This window comes from Hyla sarda, chromosome 8 (assembly GCF_029499605.1).
Source record: "Hyla sarda isolate aHylSar1 chromosome 8, aHylSar1.hap1, whole genome shotgun sequence".
In the NCBI taxonomy this organism is placed as follows: Eukaryota; Metazoa; Chordata; class Amphibia; order Anura; family Hylidae; genus Hyla; species Hyla sarda.
Window position 1 is genome coordinate 201,567,328 of NC_079196.1, and position 22,032 is coordinate 201,589,359.

Sequence of the window (22,032 nt, forward strand, 5' to 3'; positions counted from 1 at the left end):
TAAATACAGCCTCTCCGGAACAACAACTGAAGGCAAATGGCAAAAAATACAAACAGAAATAAATATGAGATGCAAAGCAAAAAATAAGTGCACAGAAATGTATGACCAAAAATAACAAAAGAAGCAAAAAGACACGCAGAACAGAAACAGAAGAGATGGAAAAACACAAGAAAAAAATGCAGAACTGATTTAGCGCTTGTTTCCTACACAGTGTATGTACGAAAAACTCAATGTTTTTTTTTTTTTTTTTCAAACCAGATGTTTCTTAAGTCTATAGTTCAGCATAATGCGCTACATGCACAGAATTTCTGGTCAGGTTGACTTGTGTTAGGCTAAGTTTCCACTTGGCTTTTTTTCTGGCAGTTTTTGGATTTCTGTCACTGCAGTTTTTGAGCCAAAGCCAGAAGTGTATTAAAAAGGAATAGGACATATAAAGGAAGGACTTCTCCTCCCTTATGGATCCACTTCTGACTTTGGCTCAAAAACTGCAGTGACAGTTTTCCAAAAACTGCCAGAAAAAAAAAACAAGTGGAAACTTGGCCTTATACACATCAGCCAATCTGAGGTGGGGTGAGCTAAAACGCAACCAAGCAGAAAGATCTGAGAGGAATAAAAGGCAGGTGTTGACATAGGGGGCTTCCACTTCACGTTTTAGGCCTCTGAGGCATTTATCCCATTTCTAAAGCTCAAATTGGCTACAATCCTATCTGTTCACAGACCTCCATTGATGCTATTAAATCCTATAACCCGAACATAGTCAGCTTGTGACTACATTCAGGTCATTCTTCCATTGTATCAGACTTTAGAATTGGACTGAAAACCGTTGTCTTCCGTGTTTAGAAATCGGATTGATGCCATGGAGGCACAAAATGGATATGAATGCACCCTTACATGTCATTTTTTAGCTCTTGACTGGATGATGGATTAGTGCCATCTTGTCTCACATGGAAGGTATATAGGTTATAGTTTTCCTGTGCCCCCTCTGCCCAGTAGAAGACATAGTTAGCTTGTGGTTATATCTGCTGGTTGCATCCTGACTGCAGCAACAATAGAGCAACTGTGGGATAATCTTGTGTTCTTGGCTGAATCAGCAGGAAACTGCAGTAAGTGGCAAAGGGTTTGGTGCTAGTGCCATCTAGATGTGCATGCAATGATCTATTGACAAGCCAGTGGTGCATTTGCGCTCTTTATCTGTGAACATTTTACCTAATATGTTCATGGTGGAAAGGACAGGACACAGTTAATGTGCAACACTTACAACATCTGCTTACTAGCAGGCAGGATTACAAAACCAACATATAACTACATGAGTACCCGAACTTATCAGAGTATTAAAACCTTCTGTCTGTTGCAGGTATCTGAACATTGGAACCTCTAGCAATTACAATAAGGCCCTGTGTCCCTCCATGTGAACAGAGCAGCAGTCAAGCATGCGTTTTAAGATTGGGATAACCCCTTTAATTTGAGTCTCTGATGCTATGTTTCTGTGGTCACTATGGCCCTGATTTACTATTGTAAACCCAACACGTGTTGCGATTGCACCACAAATTGTGCGTGCACCAGAATTTGCACTAGAATTTAATTGGGGGGGGGGGGGGGCTCTGAAAAAGGGGCGTTGTCACTGAAAAGGAGCGTGCCCCCGACATTTAAAAAAAAAAAACAACATATTTACTAAGGTTTCCATAGAAAATGTGGTGGATTTGAGCTGAGGAAAAGCAGACAGATCAGAGCATGTGTAAAAAAAAAAAAAGCAAAGTGTAGGGAAAGTGGAAAATGTAGGGAAACCTTAGTAAATACCGTGGAAAAAAAATTATAGGAAATTAAAACCCACAAAAGAAAACTACACTTCACTCTTAGTAAATCGGGGCCATTATGTATAACATTATTTTGTAGTACATTCAAATGTGCTGCTGTAGTGCAATATATCAGGAAAGTGAAGGAAAGGAAAATCCAGTAAAATGTAAGGTTTATTCCTGCACATTAAAAATGGTAAGCCACCATAGCGGCAAGTGACATGTCACTCATAAAAGCAGGAGAGAAACACAGACGCGTTTTGAGCATAAGCTCTTAGTCATGGCACCGGTACCATGTCACACGGGGGTTTAAATACCTACTGAATAGTGTCAGAGCCTGCCGTGAAAAGCCCGCCTCCAGGGATAGGAACTGATGTGCTGGGCTGGGAGCTGATAAGGTGAAAGGTAATTAAACTTCTCAAGTTTAATTACGGGACCTTACAGAATGGTGCCTGTTACGCATGAAGAGTTGGTGAGCTGATCTACTACTGTGTTCTTTTGTACCCATCACAGTGCAATATATCGCCACCTAGCTACACATTAGTAGAATGCAAATTAAATTAAAGGCAACAGTACCAGGAACCAAACATGATTCTTAGCGTTAACCTCCTAATAACAGGTGCTATACCCATGGTGCTGTATTCCACATTGAGAAAACGTGTCACTCTTATTTGGTACATGTTTTTTTTCCTCTCCTCCAAGAAAGAAAATCCACTTATATGTTCTTACATGCAGTATCAAATACATAGGCTGGAGAGGCTTCTTTCAGTATGCCCTGGTATACAATCATCATATTTTCTGCACAATAACTGCTCACTCACCTTTCTTGTAAAATAATAATGTGGGACCTCAATACCGAGAAGAGACTGGAAGGACATAGGTCGTGGAAAGCTTTCCTGAAGTAATAGGCCATGTTCCTGGGTGCTGAAGAATGACATAACCAGCACATCTTCCTGTAAGTAAAGTGATCAGAGCTGTCAATCCAAGATCTAAACCACTGGACAGTGTCAATGTGATATAAGAAAATCACAAAATAAGTAGGCCTTGCCCTTTACCAGTTATGAAGTAATTCTGTTACAGCCCTTTATGTAAGTAACTAAAGCGGGGGGCAGACCTTAGTGCCCATTACATCCCTTTGCTGCCACAGCCCCATGCCACCCCTTTATTTTTATTATTTTTTAGTTTTCTACCTTGATATTGCTCTCTATTTTCTGCTCAGTCTCAGTCAGATTCACAAACTGGGAAGGGGCGTTCCCCAGCAGGTGTGACATCATCTGAAGCTATACAGGGGAGAACTAGTGGCATATTTTTTAAACACAAATAAAACATAGAAAACTTTATTTTCTACATTAGAAAGATTTTTTATTTACCATAAGGAGTGCAATAGCAAAACATTTTTTAATGAGCTTGCCCATATAAACCTCTACTCTCCACTGTAGTTACTTGCATGGGCTCTTACAGACTTAATTAAGGGGTGTATTTACATGTACAGTATCCGGGGAGTATTTGATGCACAGGATTTGAAGCTGCAGATTTAAATGTAAACTAAATGACTAAACACAGCATTAAATCCTGCACATCAAATACATGCAGGATACTGTAATTGAGAATAGACTCGAGGTATGTAAAATAAAAACGGACCATAAGAAGCAATAATAATCTATTGCCCTACACATTATACAGAGCTGTCTGCTTCTAGCTCTGTTCACGGTATTGGATCCCCCAACGTTACAATTGCGGCCACTCTTGAGGATACACAGCTAATGCAAATGTCCTTTAACCCTTTCAGGACCCTTGTTTTTGCTAGTACACCATTTCTGTGACGTTACTGTGCTGGTTTACTGAAGTTAAGCTCCCATTCACTTCAATGAGAGCTGAGCTGCAATAACCCATCACAGCCACTGTACTATGTTGGACCCCCACCAGTCAGATGTTGGTGGTTTATTCTGAACATAGGCAATCAATAAAATCGGAACCATTATTAGTGACCTCATAAATAATAATAACATTTCCCATCTTACAAAGTCATATCACCAGGAAGTCCAAGAGAATGAAGGGGGATGTTGCATTGATTTAGTGCCGCTTTCCCTTATCTGCAAAGATAGTATCCCTGGTGACATTGCATACCTTTATTAGGCCCCTTTCACACTACCGTTATGTCCCTGCAAAAACTCCAGTCATGAACTCCCGTCAGAAAGTCCATAAAACAGCCGTTCATGTCAATGGGATTTTTTTGAACATCCTTTTGCATCAGTTATGTCTCGTTATGACTGACGTCTGTTATTTTTGACGGGGCAAATAACGGTGCATGCACTAATTTTTGTCCCATCAAAAAGAACAGTGGAATAACGGACATTAAAATTTTAACATTGAAGTCTATGGGTGACGGATGTTCATGAATGACATCTGTCATTTTTATGTTCCGTTATGATCAGTTATTGCTACTGAGCATGCTCAGTACAGCATCACAACCAGGAAGTCACATGGAAATAAAATAATGGACTATATTGGTGCATGACGGATGGCACCTGTCGGTTATTTTGACAGAATGTCTATCAAAATTGGTCATCAGTTATCATCCGTTGTATTCATTTATTTCATCCATTTTTTCATGACCCGTTATTGCTGAATAACGGGTGTCAGAATGCAGGAACATAACAGTAGTGTGAAAGGGGCTTTAGATGGGAATAACCATTTAGGCTTGCCACATTTACTACTGATTTAATAGAACTTAAATCATCACCTTTCCTTGAGGAACCTCTATGAGCTGGTTGTGTTTCGGCGATGGATTAACTGAATTCGGGATGGCCAGCATTGCCTCACATACTAGCAGCCGCGGTTCGCTTTGATCCCAGAAGTGACTGATAGGAATGCGGTCAAGGAGTTTTGTGCTCTCTGTAAGGTTCCTGTAGGTAGGAAATAAATAAAAATCTTACTTCAAATAACAATACACTTGGAAATTCTACTGGGTGTTGTGGTATACTCCAAGTATTTCCAAAACTAAGGGTGCATTCACACCACGTTTTTGCAATAAGGCAGCCAGATCCAGCGGGAGAATTTAAAAAGGTCTGCTGCCGCATCTCCACAGCACCCCATTTACTTTAATGAATAGTGACTTCGATCGGCTCATTTTTGAACCATATCCGGTCTTGTTGTTGGACTGAAAACCGTGGTCTGCCACGGTTTTTATTCTGGCAATAAAGCCGATACGGTTAAAAAATGAACAGACCGAAGTTACTATCTGACTCCGTTCTTCTCATTCGATTGAATGGGTTGCGGCATGGGTTCGACGGGGATACGGCAGCATCTGTTTTTAGAATTCCCCCGCTGGATCCTGCTGCCATATATTGCAATAACATGGTGTTTATAAACCCTAACAAACATTTATCTTACACTTAAGTGTGGAAACTATTTAGTCCCATATCCATAGCAGATGCACAAACATGTTGTAAGCTTTCTTATGCCAAGCAGCAGGAGTTGGATCACATGGAGTTTTTCATAATCTAGTTAAATGTCATCACGCTCACTGTGTGTATCCTCTACTCCAGAGTCAGGCACTTGACATATTTGTAGCACCAGCAATAAATTTTTAGACCTCCAGTAATCTTTATTCTGACACCCACACTATGTAAAGCAGGAGAATTTCTTACGGGTCCACGTTGGATGTAGGATCTTGCTGATCAGCTTGGCCATTCCAGAAGTCATAGAATGAAATGGTATCCAGGTCAACATCATAGAAGTACATTTTGGAGTCCAGGTGACCGTCAGCCTTGAGGAATAGTCATTACAGAGTTAAATTAGATGGGATGAAATGTGTTTAATGCTGAGCTCAAATAATGTATAGACACCAAGAATAGGTCTTCAATGTAAACATTGATGATCTCAACTAGTTTTATTACAGGATGATTAAAAGAAACATGTGATACAATTCATAGTGTAACTATAAAATGTTACATACAATGTAATAGTCTATAAGCTGAACTGTGCACTAATTTTTTTTGCTTTACATTTGAGCTTGGTACATTGCGACTGTAGTCATGCCAACAGCAAATCAGCATAGTTTTCAAATTTGTTTTTAGCGGTGAAATTTTTTGAAGTTAAAATATTGTTTACCTGCAAAACCGTGCAGCCATTAAAGAAGTACTGCAGTCTTAGACACTTCTCCCCTATTAGCAGGATAGTGTGTAAGTGTCTGATTGCGGGTGGTCCAACCGCTGGGAACCCCCCCCACGATCTCCTGTACGGGGACCCAGCATTGACGTGGCTCTGCATGGCTAATGCGCGTGTTGTTGACCTCACTAAGTCGAAGACATGCCCCCTCCCTACAGCTCTGTATCTCTGCCTCTCCCATAGAGATACATGGAGGGGGCCCGACATGCCTCCTGCACGGGAGAGCCGCGGCCCCATACAGGGGATCACGGGGGGGGTCCGAACGCTGGGGATAAGTGTCTAGGGCTGCAGATTTACTGCAGTAAATGCACATTTCAATCGCAGATGCAATGTGTGGACCCAACCTAATAAAAGTAGATTACTTGAAAGGAGCTACTAATTTAAATCACTTGTGTAGCTTATTTTAATGTTTTACTAATACACTGAAGACATTTTCAGGAATATCTGTGTTTTCATGGATATTTCTGTAGTGGTCACATTATATATATTGTGTGCCACCTAGTGGTAAACAAAGCCTGACAAGCCTCCGTTGCAAGATTATGATTACTCCAACAGGAAAACCCTTGGATCAAGGGATGCTATCATTCCTAGATTTCCTGTTCACACAGTGTAAAATGTGCGAATGTCCACATTTGAATAATCCAGCAGACTATAGCACTGATCGAAAATGTGCAGTCTCATAGACGGCAATCCTTTTCTAAGCAAAAGCCTATTCTTTTTGCGGATGCCGGAATGGAGTTTTCCACGCTATAACTATTGTAAAGATTTTGATGCAGTCTTATTGTCCCATATTTATTTATAGTTTAGCATTAAAATCTTTACAATAATCAAAGCAATAAAATAGAAAATGATAGTAATTTACTAAAGTGTAAACATTCAGATGACGGCTCATTTGAAAGATAAACACTATAAAATAATGGGCAAAAAACAGATAAGAACATCAGAACAGATTATCAGCATTGCAAAGCATTAACAAAATGAAATAAATGTTCCTGGAAATTCAGAAGACCCCCATGCCATAAGCCCTAGAGATTTGCTTTAGAGATTTAAAATGGGGAAAGCTTAAAATACATGTATGTCTGATGCAGGTCACGCTAAGGCTACAAATATATTAAAAATAAAGAAATTGTGCACATTGAAGACCTGGTCATGACAGATTTAAAGTACAGAACAAAGTGACTGAATGAATGAATGAATTAATGAAATGTACTCATGGTGGTTGTTGTTTCTCTTTTCCAGAACAAGTAAGGAAAATCAACTTTGTTGAAACTTTATATTGATAGAATTATTCCCATCATATGAAGTGATAACGTATCACTACTATATGTTTTCACTTTATGATTTGTGGGGGTCTGACTTCTGGGACTTCTTGCATCCCTTTTACAGTCTCTCCTTGCACAGTGGCAACCTGGTGGTCACCTGCTGGTTGCTAATGGTCACACTGACCTACTGGTCCTGTTAAGGTGTGGAGTCTGCAGAACTGATTTAGCGCTTTAATGGCTTCCTTTTTTTAGGCTTGGCCTTTGTTCCAAAGGTTGGACCCCCTAGCCTCCCCCCCAAACATAAAGTGATACCTTTAGAAGATAGGAATACCCTTTTAAAAGCATGCTCCAATGTTGATGTTCCCATGGAGCAGATAAGTTGCAGAATCTACCTTGAAAATTTGTAACAATACATATACGTAGGGTACCATAAAACACCATACATATCGGCAGAGATCTGGGGGCATGTAGACAGCATTCACTATCTATCAATGATTTATTTTTACCAAGATCTGTAACAGTTTTTTTTCCATTGTCATTTAAGAAATCAACAACAAAAACAAAAATTGTCGTCCGCAGATTCGGGAGTAAATATGTTATACCTAATGTATCCTTGGCATATTTGAACCGTACAAGGCAATGAAGTAAGAAACTACAGATATAGTAATGTACATGAGTGTTCTAAATGTCATGTTTGATAATGCAGGTGATTACCAAATCATTCTTACCCTATTGGCGAGGATGCTGACTTTACTGCCATTGGCATTGCACCTGATAGACACAATGCTACCAAGTCCTGGCACCAGCTCAGAGAGGTTCTTACAATTGCTGTGGGCTTTGGCCTCCCTTTAGATAAACAAAAAAAATGTCAGTATAATCACAGGCCAGTAACAAAAGAGAAACGACGTGATGAAGAGAACATTTACTAGGGTATTATTATTGTCTCTGGGAGAATTATGGATAAACACATCATGGTATACCAGCTCCTGCCCTCTGATTCCCATTCTTCTAGTGTCTTTATATTTGGATCTGTTGATTTAGCAGCAATGACAAGATCATTGATATCAGGACTATACGGATTATTCTTCAAAAGCAATAATCGTACCTCCTAGAAAGGTCAAAAAGCTTGAAGTGGGCGGCATCAGTGGCGACCACGAGGAAAGTGCCGCATATGTCCAGCATACATGGGTTTCCTTCTGACACAGAGAATGGGAGCAGCTGCTTCACAGTCCCCTGGAAACATAAGAAAGGCAGATCAACACCAATACATAGGGTATTTTCATATCAATACATTTTGTTATATAAAATACAAGCCAATAAAATTTGGTATTGCCACAAATGACGTAATATTATGTATCCCACATGTTGAATGATATAACCATAAAAATTATCCATTGACAGAATTTATATTGGATTATATATTGTTAAATTAAATAATATAATTATATTGTTAAATTATATACTGTATAATTTTGGAAGAAAGAGGAGTCCAGCGTCCAGAAACTCGGAGGATAATATTTATTCACCAGATGGTCATAACAGGAACACAGGGTACAGTGACGCGTTTCGGCTGTATAATTTTGATTATATACTCAAAAAAAAAAATAATACAATTCTTCTAATGTGTTCTAATGTACTTACCTGCAATGTACGAATTTGGACTCTGCCAGGCTCTACAGTGTAGATATTCTCCTCATGAACTGCCAGCACAGGAGAATCACTGGCAAAGGAACCTAGATGTAATATTATGATTATCCAACAAAAGACATCAATTAATTTCACAATGACATTTGTGTACATAGTGCTAGATATTGTAAAAGCAATGTAAAAAAAAAAAAAATAACAAGAGTCTGACAGTGTGTCTCACTCCGATATGCTTCCATTTTAAAAGCTAAAAGTTGTTTTTTTTATCAAAATTGGGTGCCAGTTGGAGGAATTTATCATTCTCTTTGCTGGTGCAGAGTGGCAACATTGTGAAATTTTTTCCCACAAGCTTAGTTTTTGCGCAAAATATTTACGAAAAGTAGAAGTTTGTGTAAACAATTTTGCAGGGCTTGCAGAATATAAGTAAATTTTTTGTACTCACCCTAAAATCTCTTTCTCGTAGCCTTCATTGGGGGACACAGATAAAGATGGGTATATGCTCTTGCCACTATGAGGCACTTAAACTAAGGAAAAAAAGTCGGGTTCTCCCTGGCAGGATATACCCGCCCACTGGAAGTGAGGTAATCAGTTTTGTCACAAAGCAGTAGGAGAAGCCAACGAGAGACACGTCCGAAGGACCCCTGACGGGAATCCAGGATTAAAAACCCAGAACCGGAAAAGATCATCCAGACAAGACATGAAGAAAAGGGAGGGTGCTGTGTCCCCTAATGAAGGCTATGAGAAAGAGATTTTACGGTGAGAACAAAAAAATCAGCTTTTCTTGGTCGCTCTTCATTAGGTGACACATATACTGATGGCACGTACCAAAGCAGTCCCCCAGGGAGGGAAGAACAACCCTAGAGAGAGAGTCAGTCAAGAGACTGAACCACAACTGTTGCAATCTCGCGGGCCAGGCCCTGGGCCGAGAGGCAACAGGGAGAACTGAGGGCCAAAGGTTGCTCTAGGCCAGACTGCATAAAGGAAAGACGACGACTAGTGAGAATGACTGAGACTCACACCATCGGAAATATGCCCGCCAAGTACGGTGATAAATCTTTGCGGAGGAAGGTTTACGGGCTCGGATCATTGTGCGGATCACCTGGGGAGAAACTCCCCGGGCCCTCAGAACCGCGGTTTCAACAGCCATGCCGTCAAATGCAGCGACAGTAAATTGGGGTGGCAGAGGGGATCTTGGGAGAGCAGGTCGGGACAAGCTGGGAGACACAGTGGTACATCGGCTACGAGGCGACCGACGTCGGCGTATTGGTACGTCGGAGCCACGAGGATGGCGGAGATACCCTCCGCCTTGAGCTTCCTCATGACCCTGGGAAGGAGGGGTAGAGGAGGAAAGAGATAGGGAAGGACAAAGGGCGACCAGGGGATCACTAGTGCGTCCACGGCCAGAGTCAGAGGATCGCGGGACTTTGCGATGAAGCGAGGAACTTGCCTGTTGTGGTGTGACGCAAAGAGATCCACATCCGGGGTCCCCCAGCGGTTGCAGAGTTCCGCAAACACCTTCGAATGAAGGGACCACTCCCCAGGGTCGGCCGAGGAGCGGATGAGAAAGTCCGCCTCCCAATTGTCCACCCCCGGAAAGTGAATCACTGAGATGGAGAGAACTCTATGTTCCGCCCAGAGCAGGATCCTGGAGACTTCAGCCATTGCCGAGGGGCTGCGAGTGTCGCCCCGACGATTGACACACGCCAAAGCTGTGGCATTGTCCGACTGGACACGAACAGGATGGCCCCGAAGAAGCCGCTCCCAATGGAGGAGACAAAGGAAAAAAAAAAAAAAAAAAATAACTAAACAGCCCTAATTAGAGAACAATAAAAAAGAGTCCAGATCTGGAGAACTCCAGACCTGTGTCTTGCCTCCTATTGACACTAAGCTAAACTGATTACCTCGCCTCTTCTAGTGGGCGGATATATCGTGCCCGCGAGGAGCCACTTTTTTTCCTTAGTGTCCGCGCCGCCTAGTGGCAAGACCATATACCCATGAGTATCTGTGTCCCCCAATGAAGCGCGACCAAGGACTGTGCAATTTTGCCACTCAGATAAATTCCCTGAAGGTGTGTTTTAATTTTGCACATTGACTTTATTATCTAATTTTGCATTATCTTTATGATGTCTGCAACATTTTTCTTGTTGTGCACTTCCAGGGGGTGTGGTTAGTAGATACAATGTTGATGGAGAGGAGAGTCTCCTGTGAGGACCAATGGCCTTGGACTGTCCAATCCGGGAAGACTCCCCCCCAAACCGCTGAGACTCGCATCCGTCGGAGGAAGGAAGGACAGTCCCCGCCGCACCACAGGAGAGACTGGCAAAACTTGGAGGGATGAAGAATCCTGCGATCTAGAGAAAGCGGGGACTTGTCCCACCAGGAGAGAAGGGCCAGCTGAAGAGGTTGACAATGAAACTGGACAAAGGGGACATCTTCCATGGCTGCCACCATCCGACCCAGGACTTCCATGCATGAGCGAATGGAAACCGGAGCAGCACGACGGCACTAGTCAGGCGAAGCCGAAACCAAGTGGCCACCGTGTTGAACTGGAGTCCCAAAAAAATCAGAGACTGGGTGGGTGACAGAATTTACTTCTCCCAGTTGATCACCCAGCCAAAACAGGACAAGGTTTGGGTTCTGGGTCCGGAATGGAGCCTTGAGCAGAAGATCGTCCAGGTAAGGGATCACTGACACACCCCGGGCTCGAAGGTTGGCAATTACCGCCGCCAAGATGTTGGTGAAGACCCTGGGGGCCATGGCCCTCCAGAACAGCAAAACGGATGTACCGCTGATGAGCAGGAAATATTGGGATGTGAAGATACGCGTCGCGGATATCTACGGAGGAAAAATACTCCCCCTGATCCATGGACACCACTACAGAACAGAGAGACTACATGCGGAAATGCCGCAGGAGCAAGTGGTGGTTGAGTAGCTTCACATTCAGGATAGGGCAGACGGAGACCCCCCTTCTTGGGGACAACAAAGATTTGAGTAGAACCCTGAAAAACGCTCCTCGGGAGGAACCATAATGATCGCTGCCTGAGCGAGAAGGGTCTGCAGTGCGACCCGAAAGGCCGCCGCTAAAGAAGGAGAACGATCCCAGGGAAAAGAAGCAAACTCGATCGGATAGCAGTCTGAAACGACGTCTCGGACCCAGGAATCCTGAATATGAGCTAACCAAATGTTCCGGAACAGGGACAAACGACCTTCAACTCGAGAAGAAGTCACAGGTGGGGGCGTTCCTTCAGGCGGAGCAGACTTGCAGTTACCTTGCCTTGGCTTCGAAGCGGCCAGGACGGCCATCCGACTTTCAGGAAGGGCGCGCCTTGAAGGAAGGAGCCTTCCGATCTTGTGAGGGTGTCGGCTTGACTAAACAACCCGAGGCAAAGGACCAAAAGGGTAAAAAGGAAGTTGTCTTTCGGCGGGAATCGGCACGGCGAGGTCTATTCTGTGGCAGCAGGTAGCTCTTATATCCAGTAGCCTTGGAAATAACCTCATTCAGGCGTTTCCCGAAGAGTCGGGTACCAGATAAGGGTAGTTCCGTGAGAGACTTCTTCAAAGCAGCATCAGCATCCCAGGCTTTTAGCCTGGGGAGACCGGAGGATCTACGGCAGGTAGCGTCCACTTCGCAATCAAGTCTTGAGAAAATGGAAACTACACTTGAAGTCCCTTGGAAGCGCTTGTCTGGGTGTTTTCAAGCTGTGTCCAGCAAGGAGTCAAATTCTGTATGAGAACTGAATACCTTGGAAGAGCGACGGGAGCAGCGGAATGAAACTTTCAGAGCTGGGTCCGAAGTTCCGTGGTACTCTAGACAAAAGGTGTCCTGATGGCTGACACCAAACTGTCCACCATGTCGGATGCACTGACCCGGTCCTCTGGATCCAAGGCAGAATCGGACATCTCATCCTCCAGTTCCCCAGGAGATCGGGGGCGTGTGGAGGGAGCCTTAGACGCAGGCGAGGCGGATCTGGGATGGAGAGCAGGAGACCTTGGAGGGTGACCTGTAGAGCATCCCCTAGAGTGAGGGCGCTGCCGGGAGGCCGGGGAAGAGGAGCGTGAGCTGTGGGGGGACTCAGGACTCCAGTGAAGAGCCAGACCCGGACCAAAGGTACAACCCCAGGTGCTTGCCGGTGGTGAGAAGGGGTTAACAGTGCATACTCTATGTCCTGTGCCCCTTCATCGCATATGGGGGAACAGGTAGCACCATGCTCCTGAACTCCCACCTCAAAACAGAAACAAAAAGGGAGGAAAAACCTACATACATTGCCCTAACTAGAAAATAAAAAAAGCAAAAGACCAGGTCTGGAGAACTCCAGACCTGTGTCTTCCTCCTAATGACACTAAGCTAAACATGATTAGCTCAGGGTCAGTAGGTTGGGTGTATCCTGCCAGGAGGGGGCGACTTTCTTTTTTTATGTTGCCTAGTGTCAGCCTCCTAGTGGCAGCGAGATATAGTCACGGTTCCTGTGTCCCCCAATGGAGCCGACCGGGAAATAGGGCAATTGCCCTGGCTGCAATCCTGGATAAAGCTGTGTGATACAACATGGCACTTACAGCCGTTACAAAATCCAATTATAGTCTTTGGGATTTTTACATTATCCGTTTTAACCTGTCATAGCCCGTTATTAATAACGAACGTTATTTTGTGAGGGGAGAAAGTAACGGGAGAAATAGTGCATACACTATTTCTTCCGTTCTTTATCCAGTCACAAAATAATGTCCGTTATTAATAACGGACTATGACAGGTTAAAATGGATAATGTAACAAATTTTGTAAAGGCCGTTTAACAGCCAATTTTAAGGGTTTTCATAACGGATCTTTAAAACGGATGAATTTTATAGTGTGAATGTTACTCGTTGCACACTTGTTACATGTTGCACACTTGTTGAAGAAATTTCTGCAGCTTTCCCAAAATGAATGGGTTTGCAGAAAAAGTCCAAAGCAACCTCACATTTGATGCAGAAATGTATGCAACAAGTCTGGTGTGTGTGAATTCCCCCTTAATCACTCTCAAACCATGATCTTTAAGAAAACCTGTCACAATCAAAAAGCAGCCCAATCTGCTATTGCCATGTAATACAGGAACTGGAGTTGTAAAAACGAATAGATAGTTTTGTAAGGACGGATTCGGTATAACCTGTATTATATTAATCTTTATCTCTGCTCATTCTGTGTGTAGGAGTCCGGAAGCGGTCCTGCTCAGTGACTGAGACTTTTACAGAATATTTTCCCATAAAACAATATATCAATATTCCCAGCTCAACCTGCTCTAGAACATGCTACTGGTAGTCTGAACAGCATGTTCAACATAACAGCTTTGTTTTAAGCCTGATGTCAAAATATAAATGGATGGATTAATGAGGCTGATGCATATACCTGTATTCCTAAGGGTGGGCCCACCAAGTTCATAGACTGTCACCAATTTACCATTCCATACTGCAACCAAGTTCTGAAAATTTGAGACAAAAATATTTACCTTGGTCATTTGTCATAAATATCGACTACTAGAGAACAGGTGTAAAGAACAACAACAAGCAAGTGTTTGCCAACCTATGACTCTTCAGTAAACAACTACATATTTAGGTAAATAAAGATTTAAAAAAAAGGTCAAATTACACAAAATAATTATCACTATTATCCAAATTAATCTGAATGATAATTTCAGTAATTTTCCAATGTAAACGCACAGAATTAGGAATAAATTGGTTGAAATATAAAAATTATCTGTTTCTATTTGTTGAACTTTCGGGATTCCTCGAAAAAGGGAGGAATCCCGAAAGCTTGTCTCTACAAAATACTGTTAGTCCAATAAAAAATGTATTACAAGATACTGCAACATTTTATGATTTGCATCTGCATCACTGGACTAATACGGCTACTCAAATTTACTACATATTTGTTGAATGTAAATGGTCAGCCACTGAGTCTTCCTATCGAACTGCATTGCTTATAAAATCTGCTTTCTAATTTAACCTAGCACAGTGGTCTTCAACCTGCAGACCTCCAGATGTTGCAAAACTACAATTCCCAGCATGCCCGGACAGCCATCGGCTGTCCGGGCATGCTGGGAGTTGTAGTTTTGCAACATCTGGAGGTCCGCAGGTTGGAGATTACTGACCTAGTACATAAAACAGTTAGTTGTATGATATAAATAGGTAAACCAAGACTTAATGTGATGATAGAATTATAGAATTAACAAAACATGACATTTGAGGAATGTTATCTGTCCAGATTATATGTGTCTCGGATTCGCCCTATTGGCGTTTTGTCTCCATTGGACATGTGTAGATGGAAATCTCTGAAAGTGTTTCTATTTTTTATTTTATTTTTTTCATATATTTTTCTTAGTCCTTTGTTACTGTATGTTATCTATATGTTAATGGAAATTTTTTTTATTTTCCTGTAAAATTTCAAAAATAAACAGTTATATATATTTAAAAAATAAACAGATATATATATATATATATATATATATATATATATATATATAAAGAATTAACAAAACATACAGTAAAGCTACAGTATAGGAACCCAAATGCTGACATCAAGTACTGCCCAGTTTGCTCACCTTAGTGACAAAGACCCCTTTTATGTACATATCAGTCTTCAAGCTGTGCCTGGTTCCTGTGCTGAAATAGGTCAGGCTGAGCTGGGAAGGTGCCACCTGAATTGCTGCAACTTGTTGATGGAAATGGGAGGACATGACATGCTCGCTGAGGATCAGCACAGTGCTGAGGTTGTTTACAGCTAGCAGATTCTTTGATGATCCCCACTGTATCAGGACAAAGCAAAATATCTTAGACACAGAACAACAAATGAGGAGATAGTGAGGATAACAAGTATTTTACTAGGCTACAAGTATTTTAAATTGCAATGTATGAGACGATAGCCTAGAGCTACATTAGCAAATTGTTGATGGCTGCTAATGTGGATAAGCTTTTCAATAAAAACTTCCCTGACTGATGTATTTGTTTGAGTGTTTGTCTGTTTTAAGCTATGGTCACATCAGATAAATATCCTACATTCTACAGGGATATGTCAGCACATTGGGGGTATTTATCAATTTTGCCTGTTGACAGTTTCTTTTTACCCTTTTTTTTTTTTTTTCACTTTGGTTTTCGTGGACATGCAACAAATTTATCATTTGGTGCAAGTTGTTAGTAATTTTGGCTCAAATGTTGAAATCAGCTGTTCACAGCGCCTTTTACACAGAACTTACCCCCACAGAGGACGCGTATTTTACCCTGTAGAGCAGCCATTTCGGAGTCCCTCCTGCAGTATATCAGCAAGCGACGTGAGTTATTTTCTTTTGTGGGGTTTATAGCCACCATGTGAAATGGATTTCATTTTCAACTTGGGTAGTTTTTTTTTTTGTTGTTGTTACTTTAGTGCAGTGGTCTTCAACCTGCGGACCTCCAGATGTTGCAAAACTACAATTCCCAGCATGCCCTGACAGCCATTGGCTGTCCGGGCATGCTGGGAGTTGTAGTTTTGCAACATCTGGAGGTCCGCAGGTTGGAGACCACTGCTTTAGTGCTTACCTTTCCTGAACCTGTGCGGCCATGTCCAATGCTGGCTCAACGGAGGGTGAAGGTGCCTCAGAGACAACTATGTCACAGGATAGTATTGCGCAGCCCCTGAGGCGTCGCTGCTTTCACAAAAAAATGTTTTAATGTATTTTGACGCCTTTACATTTTCTGACATTGCTAAGTGTGTTTTCCATGTGCAAAATTTCATGGCGGTGATTTGCGCCAAAAAAAAAATAAAGGCGCAAAATTGCGCCAAAGATCGATTGGCGCAAATGATGAATTACTGACTAAAGTTAAAATCACACACAGGACCGTGTGATTTTGATAAAGTTGTAAAAATGACAGTGGAGAAAATGTGCCAAACTTTGGCGCAAAAAGACACTGCGCCAAAGTTACGTTAAAAAAAACACATAAATCCTTTGATAAATACCCCCCATTGACCATGGCATAACTGTGCGTAATATCAATGGACCAAACACAGTCTAGTGACCAAGTTTGCTCCGTTTACAATCTTACACTTTGCTCCATGCTTAAAGGGGTACTCCGGTGGAAAACTTTTTTTTTTTTTTTAATCAACTGATGCCAGAAAGTTAAACAGATTTGTAAGTTAAAAGAAAAAAGGAAATGTACAAGTGCAGCTCACAATTAATAACCGACACGATCCGAGGTGCGAGACGCGTTTCATGGTTCTAGAGTACGACCCTTTCCTCAGGAAAGGGGAAAGGGTCGTACTCTAGAACCCTGAAACGCGTCTAGTCTATATTGCTATTTATATCACTGGTATTAACGCTGCATATGAATTGTATCCATCATATACGGCCTGAATAGGTCAACGCCTGTGGACTTTTGCATAACAATTGATCCAGTCCTGCTTTGACCTCGCTATCCCAGTCCTGCTTTGGCTACCTCGGCCACAACATCCGCTGACGTCACATGCCGGCAACACGAGGTGAGACCTCCATACACAGTGTGAGGTCTATGATTGCATTCCAGCGAGCAACCAGTTCCAAAGTCCAGCGGTGAGGAAACCTACCATCCAAAGCGCCTGCCAGCGCCAACGGGCTCCCGGTCTCCTGGAACATCAGCACGTGCCAATGCTCATTCGGAGTATCCACACATATCAGCACTCTCTGCCTGAGACTCTTGCTGTATATCGGGACTCCGCCTGTTAAAGGTACCAACATTACCCTGCAACATTGTGCCACCATCAATCTCAGCACCTAATCAACGGCATCCATCTTCCAGCTTAAGCTGTTTGAGCCGAGTGAACTGCTTCTATACCATACAGGACCGTTAATATTGTATCACACATGCTACAAACTGTCTATTATTGATACATTTTATCTAAGGATATGAGCATTGTCATTTCCACTACCAGTGATATACATATATTTTTATTATTGAATTGCCTTTATTATATGTGTTCTTCTCGCAAGGGCCCTGTGAGGAGTATCTTATTTTATATTGTGTCATTTTAATAAAACAATTGAATTATTATTGAAGCACGATTTTAGTTATCGATTTTTATATAGAATATACAATAATTATTTACACTTTCCTGGAAGGTCTGGGCAAATTTTCTATAGATTTGTAAATTACTTCTATTAAAAAATCTTAATCCTTACAGCACTTATTAGCTTCTGAATACTAGAGGAAATTCTTTTCTTTTTGGAACACAGTGCTCTCTGCTGAATCACGAGCACAGTGCTCTCTATTGACATCTCTGTCCATTTTAGGAATTGACCTGAGCAGCATATGTTTGCTATGGGGGATTTTCTCCTACTCTGGACAGTTCTAAAAATGGACAGAGATGTCAGCAGAGAGCACTGTGCTCGTGATGTCAGCACAGAGCTCTGTGTTCCAAAAAGAAAATAATTCTTCTGTAGTATTCAGCAGCTAATAAGTACTGGAAGGATTAAGATTTTTTTAATAGAAGTAATTTACAAATCTGTTTAACTTTCTGGCACCAGTTGATGAAAAAAATAAAGTTTTCCACCGGAGTACCCCTTTAAACTGTTTTTCAGAGAGCTGCACTTTCAAGTCTACTTATTTACATTACCAGTTGTAGGTGACAAATAAGGCTGCACCAAAACCACTCACTTTGATCTGTGAGATGTTGCCTTCCAATTCTGTTGGTGTGCTAAGCTTCCAGATATCTTTTCCTTCGGCCCTCATGGCCTTCCGTCCATCAGGGATTTTGTTCCACATAGCCACCTTGCCCTTACTGGTGCCAGCTGCCAATATTGCTGCAACACATGAAGATGTATAGGCACTTAAAGGGGTACTCCGCTGCTCAGTGTTTGGAACCAACTGTTCCGAACGCTGGAGGCGGGAGCTTGTGACGTCATGCCCCCTCCCATAGACTTGCATTGAGGGGGGTGCGGCGAGACGTCACGGGGGTGCGGGGCTATGATGTCACGAGCTCCCGGCGCCGGCTCCAGCGTTTGGAACAGTTTGTTCCAAACGCTGAGCAGCAGAGTACCCCTTTAAGGACTCAAAAGTGCATGAAAATACAGTGAAATTAAACTGTAAAAGTTAAATAGCATCCTCATAGCCATAGTTAAAGTGGGATCTGTGCTTATATCTTGATGAGATCATTGCTGGGATAATAACAAGAAGGTCAGAGGAACTGCCCAGCATTCCCTTATTGCTTCATATGCAGCGTGCATTTAATGCATCTGTAAATGCTATTTAATATGTAAATAAACACCAATGCATGAAGCAATAAGCAAGTGCTGCGTAATTCTTTCTACAGTTACAACAGAGAGGGGCTGCAATACCTTTGGTAGGACAGTAAGAAATACAGTTTATTGTTTCTTCTGCTTCAAATCCCAATTGCTCATCCAGGAACAGCACATAATTGTCATCTCGTTCCAGATCCCAGAACCTGGAAAGAAAATATTCACCTGATTTTGTTTGTGCTTTACCCCCTGATTTTGATTGTGCTTTACAAAGAAGTAGTGATATACAGCTAAATAAACATTTACAGCACTGAGAAAAACGGGGCGGAGTCGTGAAATCACGCTCTTCCGCCATTGTGGTCGGGATCCGAAGCCACAAGCAATGCCGGTGTGAGGTGGAAGCCGTACAGGTGGGGGCTGCAGCCGAGATCCCGGGGGTCCCCAGCAGCGGGATCCCGGTGATCTGACATCTTAACCCCTATCGTTTGCATAGGGGATAAGATGTCTAGGGGTGCGGAGTACCCCTTTAATGTAGCATAGAATGTAGATTCAGTAGGCTGCATAGAACAACCTGTCTTCATGTGCATCATGCACTTGATTAAACATATTTAAATATAAAAAAAGAAATGAAAAGATTGACTTACCTTATGACACTTTCTCCAGTTGCTGTGATCAGTAAGGTGTTATTGACACAGATAATGTCTGCTGTTTTACCAGTCCTCCCAGACAGCTTCACCTGTTCAACAAAATCAATTTAAATCATAGTTAAAGGCATATTCCCATCTGGACATTTATGGCATAAGCTTTATAGGTCTACAGGATATGGTTTTATAGATACTGATCCCACCTGAGCATGCTTGGCTGTTTCCATAACTCCAACAGAATTGAACAGACGGAACCTTACACTTAAGAACATTCTCTCAACCGCATCTGTCCCATAAACATGCAATAGGTAGTGTTTAAACCCGACCCTAAGACATCTTATCCCCTATCCAAAGGTTAGGGGAGAAGATGTCTGATCGCGGAGGTCCCGCCTTCACACGGGGGGCGGAGTCGTGACGTCACAATATTCCGGACCCATGGTCGCGAGGCTTCAGACTCGGAGCCATCAGCAATGCATGCAGCTCACACAGGTGGGTGCTGCATGAGAGATTGGGGGGTTCCCCAGCGGCATGACCCCTGCGATCAGACAATTTATCCCCTATCCTTTGGATAGGGATAAGATGTCTTAGGGCCAGAGTGCCCCTTTAAGCACCCCACTATCTCCCTGTTGTGCATGTTCGGGTAAGTTTAGTCATGGCGGATTTAGCTAGTGCAATTTGCAGTATGATACATGAGGATGCACTTTTGAAAACGGCATCTACATATAGCAGAAGTGTCCTATCCTTCAATGTACAGGGGTGAAATCCACAGTGCAATCCTTTGTAAATTTAGCATATAACCCGTAGATTTTGTTGTGTAGTGACCACAAATTTGCAGCAAGACCCACAGCTGAAAAATTCTCTGCCTGTGGATTTCTGCACTATATCTGTTACTGTAGTCTGCAAACGCTGATGTCCTAAATGTTACGCAACACAAGTCAATCCCTATGGCAACAGAGAGGTAAACATAGATGTTCAAATCAAAAGTCACATGACAGGATCCTGGAAGAAAATAGATCAGTGCTGTATTTCCATAAAAACTGGGAAACCATAAAATACCATCATCACTATAGGCAAGCAGTACATATTCAAACACTTCCTACCTTGGATAGCTCCTCAGCATCTCCTTCGGGACTCAAAAAGAATTGTGACAGCAGCAAATTCTCTGTCACCACCACTAATATGGATTTCTTCTCCAAGAAGATAAGCCTCTGCGCAGGACTGTCCATTCCAATTATCTGGCTGCTCTTTGCCTGTTCATTCACCCAGTGTATGGAACCTGACACCAAAAAAAAAAAAAAAAAAAAAAAGGTACAGATCAATAGATATCGTATCATAAACCCAAAATGGATTTTCCTGACTGACCCGGTGCAAGTTAGATTTATAAGCCATTGAAAAGCGAGGCAGTCCCTGGCTTGCAGTCAAACCCAACACATTCACCATAAACTATAATAGAGTGAATTGAGGCAGCCATTTTACCAGGTTATATCTCGTGATCTCAGCAGGTCTCAGGACTGAGATCTCATGCAATCAAAACTTTTGACATGTCTGGACAACAGTAAAGCTTGAATAAAAAAAATAAAATAAAAAGAAACTAAATAAGCTAAATCCATGCTATTTTAAACTCTAATCACATTAGAATTGGAGGCTCTGTTAGGATCCTCTGTCACAGATTCACTGAAATATCCCAAACCGCTAAGTGAAGCATGCAGTACTATTTTGTCTGGTAAAATAGCAAACACCATTAAAATCAATGGTACTCACTGGGTACTGTTAATGTTTAGCATGCAGGGGATCCAGAACTGCTATTAGAGCTGAACACTGGAAAAATCAATGGTGGTGTGAAGCATGTGCCTACAAGGTAAAGCTGCCCTTACACACTGGATAGATGTAGGTAAATACTGCTAACGCTAGGTTCACACCTGTGTAAAGGCTCAGTTAACTTTCCATTCATTTGCTCTTCCTGGGAGCAAAATGGAAAAAAAATTGAGACATCGAATCCGCTACATGACGGACTCCAATGGAGCTTAACCCCTTAACGACGCAGGACGTAAATGTACGTCCTGGCGAGCTAGTACTTAACGCACCAGGACGTACATTTACGTCCTATGCATAATCACGAGCATCGGAGCGATGCTCGCGTCATGCGCGGCAGGTCCCGGCTGCTGATAGCAGCCAGGGACCCGCCCGTAATGGCGGACATCCGCAATCGCGCAGATGTCTGCCATTAACCCCTCAGATGCCGTGATCAATACAGATCACGGCATCTGCAGCATCGTGGTACTTTGAATGGATGATGAGATCGCCCGCA

At 42.4% G+C, this 22,032-nt stretch overlaps 1 protein-coding gene across 4 annotated transcripts in view; it reads right to left on the bottom strand.

The window, feature by feature from the left end:
• The window catches only part of IFT140 (intraflagellar transport 140), a 128,202-nt gene that overhangs the window by 58,536 nt on the left and 47,634 nt on the right, over positions 1-22,032 (bottom strand). For all 4 annotated transcript variants that reach the window (XM_056533603.1, XM_056533601.1, XM_056533599.1 and 1 more), the window contains 12 exons: positions 20,825-21,000; positions 19,725-19,816; positions 19,180-19,286; positions 18,500-18,645; positions 15,439-15,642; positions 14,247-14,319; positions 8,867-8,958; positions 8,331-8,458; positions 7,954-8,071; positions 5,444-5,562; positions 4,537-4,699; positions 2,615-2,746 (listed from right to left, as the gene is read on the bottom strand). In XM_056533603.1, coding sequence (XP_056389578.1) covers positions 2,615-2,746; positions 4,537-4,699; positions 5,444-5,562; positions 7,954-8,071; positions 8,331-8,458; positions 8,867-8,958; positions 14,247-14,319; positions 15,439-15,642; positions 18,500-18,645; positions 19,180-19,286; positions 19,725-19,816; positions 20,825-21,000 — 1,550 coding nt within the window. The remainder of the gene's footprint in view (positions 1-2,614; positions 2,747-4,536; positions 4,700-5,443; positions 5,563-7,953; positions 8,072-8,330; positions 8,459-8,866; positions 8,959-14,246; positions 14,320-15,438; positions 15,643-18,499; positions 18,646-19,179; positions 19,287-19,724; positions 19,817-20,824; positions 21,001-22,032) is intronic.